We start from the raw sequence: 10,277 nt of genomic DNA, 5'->3' as shown, positions 1-10,277 counted from the left end.
TGTGCCTCAATGAGAAGATGGCACGTCCAAAATTCATATTCATACAATTTGTATAAAAATAAATAAAAATAAAATACTTTGAAACGTCGGATCTAAGATCAAACAGTGAGTGGCTCTCTTGATCAAAACTGGACGGCTGGAAGCATAGATCTTCTACGATGTAAGGGAAGTATAGAAACCTTTCCCTTGTTTTATTTGATAATAAATAATACATTCATGTAATTGTAATTGTTTTAGGGCAAGCTTTCTATGCTTCCCCTACAGCATAGAAGTTCTATCTTCCCCCGTATCCAACCGTCCATTCTGAATTGAGAGCTAAGATTGCCCCAATCACAATGTCACATCTTTACACTATTTTATTTTTAATTTTTTTTTCTATAAACTATTTTGACACCAAATTTTGGATGTCCATTCCTCTATTAAACTCGCACTAGCGAAAAATATATAAAAAAACTATTTTCAATAAAATAAAATAATCAAAATACGCCTAAAAGTTTTAAGGGGTGTTGTGGTCATTATATTTTATCAAAAATTTATTTTTAATATTTTTTATAGGTGCGACCCAATGAGAAGATGTCACATACCAAACTTCATATTCATACAATTTGTATAAAAAAACTAAAAATAAAATACTTTGAGATGTCGGATCTAAGATTAAACGGTGAGGGACTTTCTTGATCAAAATTGGGCGGCTGTATGGGGAGGATAGAACTTCTATGCTGTAGGGAAATCATAGAAACTTTTCCCCTTGTTTTAAAGGCAATTTACTATATGAGAGTAGACTTTTCTATAATTACCATTAGTATGGTGAAAAATAACTCATATATATATAATTACCATTATATATATATATATATATATATGAACAAAAAACGGCTCATGAATGGAGGAAAAGTACTGTGGTACTTATTTACAAGAACAAAAAAGATATATAGATTTGTACGAACTATCGAGGGGTCAAACTTATGAGTCACACTATGAAGATGTTGGAGAGAGTGATTGAGCAATAACTATGGCATGAAACGAGTATATCAATAAACCAATCCAATTTTATGCCAAGGAAGTCAACAATTGAGGCTATTTTCCTTCTTAAGCAATTGATTGGGAAGTTTATGACGAAGAGAAAATACCTCCACATGGTCTTTATTGATCTAGAAAAAACTTATGATGAAGTACCTCAAGATTTAATTTAGTGGGTGTTAGAAAAGAAATGAGTCTCTAGATATTATATCGACTTAGTGAGAGATATGTATGAGGGAGTATTCACTAGTGAACGAGCAACTAGTAGAGAGACTAGTGAGTTTTTAGAGGCGATAGGTTTACATCAGGGGTTAGCATTGTGGCTATATAGATAACTTAATTAGGCATTTACACGATAAGGTACCAGTGTTGTATGTTGTTCGCGGACGACATAGTTTGATCAATGAGACCTAAAACGACATCAACACAAAGTTAGAACTTTGGACGGATGTTTTAGAATATAAAGGTTTTAAAATCAGCCAGTCTAAGACATAGTATATGGAATGCAAGTTAGTAATAATAAGAGTAGAGGTTGAGGTCATGGTGGTAGTACCACTTGAGCCTCAACTACCGGTCTAGGTTTCGATTCCTATTGACGCATTCGAAAATCGCTAATTATTTCTAAAAATGGGTAGGGGCCTAGATTCCCCACTAATCTACCCAAAAAAAAAAAAGAGAAAAAGAGCAGAGGCAAGGAAATAGTTAAGACTGATGACCAAGAAATTAAAACAGAACGCACTTTCGATATCTTGGGTCAGCAAGTCAGAAAAATGGAGAAATTGAGGAAGTTGTCGCACATAGAATTAGAGATGGGTAGGTGAAGTGGAGATGTGCAAACATAGTTTTATGTGATCGCAACATATACAAATGAAGCTGAAGAGAAAGTTCTATTAGATAATTGCAATAACAGCTTTGCTCTATGGGGTGTAATATTAGGCGGTCTAGAAACAACATACCCATATGATGAGTGTAGCTAAGATGATGATGTTGAGATGGATGAGTGGCATGACAATACGTGATATAATTTGAAATGAATACATATTGGAGAACTTAGGTATGACTTCAATAGATGATAAGATAAGAGAAAGTAGACTTAGGTGGGGCAGACCGTGTATAGCGTAGACCCATTATAACATCTGTTAGGAGGTGCGAGTTAGTTCAAATAGAAAGCTTAAAAAGAGCAAGGGGTAGGGCCAAAACGATATGGTTAAAAGTAATAAGAAAAGATATGGGGACTTTCTGACCTCATTAAGGTTATAGCCCTTGATAGAGTAGAATGGTGGACTAGGATTCGTGTAGTCGACCCAAAATAGTTGGAAAAAGTCTCTGACGATGATGATTTGTTCGTATAGAAATTCATATAGAGTATTTGAAAAATACCTTTCTCGATGATAAATGACTTACTATCTTTGAGATCTTATGCTACACCACTACTTAGCACCTTACTAGATAGACTCCAATATATATATATATATATATATATATATATATATATATATATATATATATATATAAACTTCCAATGAATCTAGTTTGATCTAATGGCCACGATTGTATTCTGTATTTGAATTTTAATATTTTTTTTTTTACAAATTCAAATCACTTGAAATTTGGAACATCTATTATTAAAAATAGGTGAATCTAATATAAATATCAAAAAACTAATTCACAAAAATAAAATAAACCAAAATACTCTTGAAATTTTAAAGGTATTTTGGTCAATTGTTTTTAGAATTATTTTTTAATATTTCTATTAGGTGCATCTTGATGAGAAAAGTGAATGTCCAAATTTTATATGATTTAAATTTATAAAAAAAACAATTTAACAAAAAGGGGGAAATCTGGAGCTGGTCATAACCATTATTGGGTGCCTATATTCACACCTGGCCTTAAGGGCAAATAAGATAAGGCTCGGGACATCCAAATGGGTCCTAAATTTTAACATATGCAATCTTCTAAAACCATATCTCAACTCTTATACACCCAATCCTACCGATCATAGGCATTATGCATAATTGTCACCCACATCTCATGCTTGGTGCAGAGTTTGTGTGTGGCGCCATTAAGGATATTCATCTTACTATTATCAATAAGCGGAAAAAAGAAGTTCTTTGCTCCTTTGCCTATTATCAGATAGCACCTTTTGCGGCATTTTCTACACAAGTGAGGCCCTAAAAGCGTCATGCACAAGTGCCTCGTGGTACTAAACCTGCACACTAGGATGAAAGTTATAGTACTAATCCTCCACCCAAACAGGCCATTGGCTTGTGAGTGTAGGACTCAAACTTCAGGTCTGCCCTCCCTCCAGGATTTGATGCTTTGTAAACCTACAATCCTAAACATACAGCTTGAACTCATTTTAGATGGCTTTTGTTGTGATTTGAGCACCAAGCATAGGATGCCATTTGACGTAGTTCAAAAAGTTGGCCACTGATGTCACGTTTTTTTCTCTCAAAATCTGCCAGTGAGAAGACTTGAGCATATGAAAACACTGGGAGCATCGATTCTTGCTTGATTATTGGGATTTTTCAGTTTTTTTTGTTCACTGAGAGCATTGATTCTTGCTTGGTTATTGGGATTTCAGTTTTTTTTGTTTGAAACCTTTCTCTCTCTTGCACCAGGAGGAGAACAATGTAAAGTTGGATGGTTCCTCAATAATGGGTAGAAAGTAGAAACACACATATGGGTGATTATTCATCAATAGTATCTATCTTAATAGCATCAATGGGAAAAATAATGCTGAATGGGAATCTAATGCCATCCAGGTGCAAGTGCCAGTGCCCCCCACTTCAAATGTTTGTATTCTCTCTTGGTTCCCAATATCAACACGAATAAGCTAGCTGTATGCCTAATGTTCAAATTCTAATGTCACTTGCATGCACTCATATAAATATGAGTGCGTATAGTCACACCAACTAGGACTGGACCAAGTAACTTGTTAGGTGGTTGGCCCGTTCCAAGAAGAAGAGAGGATGGCATCGATGAAGGCCGAAAAACCTGCTGCTGCAGCAACTATGTTTGGTCAACCTAAGAAACCCTCTGAGGTTACTGCTGCAAAGGCCCAGCCCTCCAAGCCGGCCCCAAAGAAGTCCGAACAGAAGCCTCGAGAGCCTAAGAAGAAGGTTAGCTGGACCGAATGCATGCACACCCCATCTCTCTCTCTCTCTCTTGCTCCCTCCCTCCCACTCTTTCTCTCTCATGCACATACACACTATTGAAAGTAATACAGTGTGCTCCTTTCCATGAAATGCTCGGACTCCTCATATCTCGTTTGTCATTTCAGGCTAAAGGTGGGAAGCCGGGTGCAAAGAACTGACGAACAAACATGCAAGACCCTATGCAGTGTTTAGTGGATTAGTTTGGCACATTTCAATCATCTAAAGGATTTTATATTACAGTCCTTCATCACTCAGTTTCCATGTAGTGTGTGTGCTGTGCTTATGCTAATGAAATAATAAACCATATGTTTTAAAGGAAAGAGAGACCATGTCTCGAGGTATGACAAGATTATATAGTATCTTGGGACAGTAATACCCAACGAATGCATCGCTTGCATTGTCCTCCCAACCTTCTTCTGTATCTTCTCTCTTGTAAAGAGCAACCATCTTTAGTCCCAAGAAATGTGAAATCATACATGAAAAATGATGGCCGGACATGAATCGAGCTCTTTGAGAATTGAAAAAAGAAAAGAAAAAAGAAGAAGATAAAAACTGATCAATTCAAGGATTCTAATTTTCTTGAAGTTTCGGGGAAAAAAGCGATGAGGCATGCAGGGATATTTGCAGCTTGATTTGTTCACAAAAACCTAAAACATATGACTCACGTGGATGAACTTAAAATTATAAACACGATCAAAGAGCATGATGTGCAGCTTGATAGCTATCACCATTGCAAATAGTGTCTTGTATCATATTCTACGATATTGAAACTCGATACTTGGGTGATATTTTTAATAAGCATACTCCCTTTATGCATAATATTTAGAGGGAAAGGCTCTTTATTTTGGGATTGTTTACAAATAGATCATTTGTCTTTTGTACATGGAAGTCACAATCATTCTTGTTCTTTAAATTTCAAAATGGGTGGTTATAAGAGTGTCATTGAATAGACACAAAGTTCCAAATTTTTTTTTTTTTGAACTTCTTGACTCACCCCAAACCATCCAATTTGACATCTTACTAGTGAGAATGATTGTGACCACTATGTACAAAAAATAAATAGTCTCTTTGTAGACAATCATTTTTATTTTTCTTTGAAATAAGAACATGCCCACTTTTTTTATGGGAAAAGTATATTACAAGAAACTAGGGAAAACCATAATCATCATCACCGTCTGTGGACACGATGGATGGTTAGGAGAGAAAATGGGACTTGCCCTTATGGTTATATCATTCCTTGGTCATCCCAACATAGCGCACACCTAAGCTTTAATATTTCAAGAATATATATAGCACTTATCTCTACAATAATGCTATGGTCCCATTTTCGTTGTTAATTAAAGGCTATATATAGAAAGAAAAAACTGTTGAATAACGAAAACACTTTCCGAGCCCTTTATTACACAGTAATGCCATGGTGCCAGTGATGTCAGGCATTCTTTCAATTTCACGAAATTTAGTACACAGTAATGCCATATACGAATTCCAGTGAGGATAGCATCCATGGTGCCATTGATGTCATGCATTCTTTCAATTTCACGAAGCCAAGGATGACATAAGACAGCAAAACTATTTCCCCCAAAAAAAAGAATGAGAGTGAAATCTCAAATGGCAGTTCAAAGGCCTTTCAACTGTCCTGTCAATCCAGTTAAGGAGGTCCATTTCTCCAAAGCGCTGGCAGATGACACAAAAGCACCCTTCGACGAGTCGAGGTCTCTCTTGGACACTGCAGCCAAAATAACTTCCTTAAGTTCCAGAATGATATCTTGAAAATTGTAGGAAGAGAAAGAATGGATAAGGAATCAAGTGGTCACCTGATGAAATTAAGGATGCCAAGGAGGAATTAAATACATCCACCTCAGACTTCTCCTCTGGACTAGAGCTGAGCTGAGAAAGCATAATGCATTAGAGTGATTAATGCTGGATGGCAAACGCAATAATCAGAAACAATGAGGAAAAATTATGAGAGGAGTTTGAAGAACACCTTTATGAAGGCTATATTGATATTTTTGACCCACTCTGAATCTGGACTTGGACCAAGAACAGAGCTAGCAGTCAACAAATCATTCTTGTCTATGGCTTCTCCCACTCTGCTTAGCTTGTACACAAGATCCTGCAAATATGCTGCAACAGGGATGCATAAAAAAGCCGAGAACCTCATCACTTTGTCTATAATATTAAATATGATAAACTACGGAAACAACGACACCTGGTTCTCTTTGTCCCCTATTGTTAGACACCAACCCAATTCGAACAGAGAAACCTCATTCCAGCAGGGACATTGTTGGAATTAGTTCACCATGTCCATTGTTTGAAAAAATTGTGAGAGCAGGTGAAACCCTCAGAAGGATATAGTATTTCAAATATTAAAGATCCACAAAAACATGTATATGAACATTATATGCATGTACATGCAAGGTTTGTGCCATTTATTTACCCTAAGTGGTATGGGGCTCTCCATCACAATCACTAATATTTTAGAAGCAAACATTTAGAACAAAGTTCAGAAAACTCATCTCAGCCAAGGTACTCTGCCCTTGGCCGGGCAAGGAACTCATCCGAGTCCACACACGTACAACCAAAAAATGATCAAAAGAATAGGTAAAAAAAAAAAAGTTAAAAAAATAAAAAAATAAAAAGGTAATAGAAAGCATTAGAAGACTAAAAAGATGGACAAGATCTATAATTTGAATAATTGCAGAAAATTAAGAAAAAAAGTTAAAAAATCATAAAGTTCTCAAATCATATCAAAAACTACCAAGATCATCTAAAAACTTATTTCTAACAAATACAATGGTATTTCCAAATCTTCTACATTTGTATATCTTTCTACTACATTTATAAGGGTGGGGCAAGTTACCGTGGAAATCAGCCCTCTTTGACCTCGCCCATAGGGCGGGTCTGAGTAACTTGCAATGCTGATTTAGAATATTTTGTGAAGCCAGTAACGTTATAGAAGTGATTCAAGCAAATAACAAAGATTGCCTGGAGTACGTTCAGATAATTCTTTAAAAATGCATGTAAGCTGTTCTCGTTGAGCAATACAGTGATTAGAGAATTGCTTTTGGCGCATGTAAAAGTACATATCTTTTCCTGTAACACATTGAGCTAATTCTACAAACTTCAAAATTCTAATCATACATGATCAAAGATGGATGTCACTTCTTTTGGTAATAATGATAAAATATGTTATGTCCTAATGAGTAGGTTGAAATTGCACATAACTCATGTCACCAGCAATTCAGATAACTTTAGGTGGCCATAGTGTTCGGTAGGAACAGGCATTGACTGAAGAGGATGTTGCAGGTTTTTTCATCAGAGCTTCATTGAATCGAATGGTGTCTGTCAAATTTATGGGGTAGGTGGTGTTTTCCTTGGTTTGTGATGGGCTCTAGAGCCAATTAGAGGTCTTCAATTTTGAGAAAAGCCATAAAATACTGAACCAAGTGGTTGAAAGCACAAGCCGAGGATGTTCCTAGAGGGGGAGAAGGTCAACAATCACCACATCCATTGGGGCGAGTCGTGCTAGGATGCCTCAAATCGTGGCCTCGGAAACTAGCAATTCAACCAGCTAATCGAGCAAATACCGGCCGCTAAAAAAAATTGTTAAAAAATTACAAAAAAATCTAAAAAAACATGTAAAATATATCTAAAGCACAATTAAATAAAACATATCCATATCCAAATGAAGTTGAAAATTCAGTGAAAATAATGGATTTTAATAAATCAATTTTGTCCCCCGGGGATATTTTTGAACTTTTTTTTTTTAAATGAAACATGAGAATTTATAAGCAAAACACTTTATGCCAAAATGATAAAAAATATTAAAAATGCGTTCCAAATAAATTTCTTTCTTTTTATTTTATTTTCTTTTACTTTTTTTTTTTTTTTTTTCTTTTTTGCATTTTCCAATCTTTGCCGAAATGAATAAAAACATTAAAAAATACATTACAAACAAATCCCTTGTCTTTTGTGTTTTTTTTTTAACACCCTATTATTAGAACACCAAAACCGGCCAAAGTAACCCGCCAGTGGCCAGATGTGATCAAACCAGACGGTTCGGTTGCGTTTGAACCGGCCAATATTACGAACACTAGTCTTATGCATAAAATGCAGAATGAAAAGAGTAGAGACCGGTATAATAATATATATGATAGTAGTAAGAAAAAGGAAGTAATTGTATGAGAGAGACCAGTTTCATTGGCGGAGGAATTAATGACGCCTTGCCTCTCAAGTCTCTTCTTCCTGTCCCTTTTGACCATCTCCAAAAGCTCTTCATCATCCTCCGCTTCAAGAATCACAGACTTGGAAACTGGGGGCAGAGAGAGAAAGAGGCCTCCTCCCAATCCTATGATGCTCCACCTCCTGCTTATGTTCATGTTGCTGCAAACAACATTCAATCCTCCTCCTCCTCTTCCTCTTGTTGGTGTGCTTTGAAGCGTGGTGGTTACACGTTCTGGAGAAGAAGAAGAAGTTGCATTTATATTTGGCAGAAATTGCGAGAGAAGCAACGCCATTGTTATTCCTGCACTTTCCCCTGTTCTCTCTCTCACCTCCAAAAAGGCGATTGGGATAAGGCGAGGACAAGCTCGTTCAGCCCAGTTATTATGGACCCACTTCGCTGCCGCATGATCCAACTCCACACCCCCAATTCCCATCTCATGGAAAAGACCTCAGTCTTCGGAAGACATCTAGAGCTACACTCCACTCAATTTTTATCACTCTCAATGTTAACTATTAGGGTGCGGCTTCAATTGTGATAGGAAGGATGCGGTTTGTATAGACCCTAAGCTCTAAACAAATAAATTAGGAGAAATGTGGTTTCAATAATGGAAATTTTTGTGATAGTTTTAAAATATATTTTTATTTTTATTTATAAAGTTTAAAGCTTCAAAAATAGTGTAGATCGACAAATCTATGAAAACTTGAAAATCTTGAAAATTGACTGTCCAATAATGCATTACAAAATACACTATTTTCAAAACTTGAAATCCATTTTTTCTTCTGTCAGTGCACCTTGATGTTGAGATGATCACTTTGAGGATATTTGGACATTAAAACAATATCTTTTAGTAAATTTTTTAAAGCAGGCTCTAGTTTGATTGTTTAGAGCCTCAGCTCTATATAAACTTTTCCCTAAAAGTGCAAGCTTAAAAAATTCTATGTAAACTTGAAAATCTTGAAAATTGATGGTAAAAAAATGCGTTACAAAATATACTATTTCTAAAACTTGAAATCCTTTTTTTTTTCTTCTGTCCATGGGTCTTGATGTCAAGGTGATAAAATTTGAGAATATTTGGGCATCAAAACAGCCTCTTCTAGTCAAATTTTTGAGATGGGCTCTAATTTGATTGTTTAGAGCCTCGGCTTTATATAAACTTTTTCCTAAATATTATTACATAGGGTGAACTTCATATAAGGTGTCAATATTAAATAATCCAAGTAAGGCATCTTCATGCCTATTCAAAAATATAATTTTAGTGTCATTAATTCTTATATCGACCTTCATGTATTTATAAAGTTTAAAACTCCAAAAATGATTTAGAACAATTACATCTACAAGCATTCATTTATCAACCCTTTAATGCTTCTCCCAAATCCATCTCATAAAAAAAGCCATTCATTTATCAAGCCTATAATGCTTTAAACTTAGATTTTTAGGGGCTTCTTTAGCTTGAATTCATTTAAAATCAATGCCAGTTATTCATTTCAAAAGAACAGGGGATTCATTCATTCAGAAAAATGCTATGATCAAGCTCTTATTCGGGGCGCTGAGCCATAAGCCCCCCCATCGATTCTTAAGTTCTTTATTTTTATTTTATTTTTCAGTTTCATAGTGTTTTCAACATGTTACCATGTATTTATGTAGTTATTCCCGACTTTGAAGTGATTATAGTTGGCGATACCAACGATCTATCAGAGAGAGACTTGATCACATTTGGGATAGAATTTGACAAGATCCCTAATATTTTTAATTAACTACGTATAAAGCGAGTTTTCACCAGATCTAGTATCAGATCGGGCATGGATTCAACTATATACAACTATTAGTACCGTGATACACCGATCACTATAAAAAATCTACTCATCCAAAACCAT

General features: G+C 35.5%; 1 protein-coding gene and 1 long non-coding RNA gene across 3 annotated transcripts; one reads left to right on the top strand and one right to left on the bottom strand.

Moving 5' to 3' along the window:
- The first annotated feature begins 3,937 nt into the window (after positions 1-3,937).
- Positions 3,938-4,498, top strand: LOC105421057 (uncharacterized). Its single transcript, XR_966850.3, has 2 exons — positions 3,938-4,142; positions 4,304-4,498. It is a non-coding gene; the product is annotated as an uncharacterized LOC105421057 (long non-coding RNA).
- Positions 4,499-5,550: 1,052 nt separating this feature from the next.
- On the bottom strand, positions 5,551-9,566 carry LOC18439545 (chloroplast thylakoid lumen protein). Of its 2 annotated transcripts, none has more exons than XR_016053682.1 (4): positions 8,371-9,557; positions 6,163-6,302; positions 5,993-6,060; positions 5,551-5,904 (listed from the first exon to the last, which is right to left on the bottom strand). XR_016053682.1 is itself a non-coding variant. In XM_006849709.4 (4 exons), exons 1-4 carry the CDS (start codon positions 8,834-8,836, stop codon positions 5,795-5,797), a joined length of 789 nt encoding a protein of 262 aa, XP_006849772.3. In that variant the 5' UTR covers positions 8,837-9,566; the 3' UTR covers positions 5,551-5,794. The 2 variants fall into 2 exon arrangements, 1 of the variants encoding a protein (XP_006849772.3); XM_006849709.4 differs by having other exon boundaries at positions 5,993-6,065; positions 8,371-9,566.
- Positions 9,567-10,277: the final 711 nt, after the last annotated feature.

Source organism: Amborella trichopoda, chromosome 4, assembly GCF_054954075.1.
Source record: "Amborella trichopoda isolate Santa Cruz 75 chromosome 4, AtrichopodaSantaCruz75HAP2 v2.0, whole genome shotgun sequence".
NCBI classification, from domain to species: domain Eukaryota; kingdom Viridiplantae; phylum Streptophyta; class Magnoliopsida; order Amborellales; family Amborellaceae; genus Amborella; species Amborella trichopoda.
Note: the sequence above shows the minus strand (reverse complement) of the source record. Positions and strands in the feature narration are given on the sequence as shown.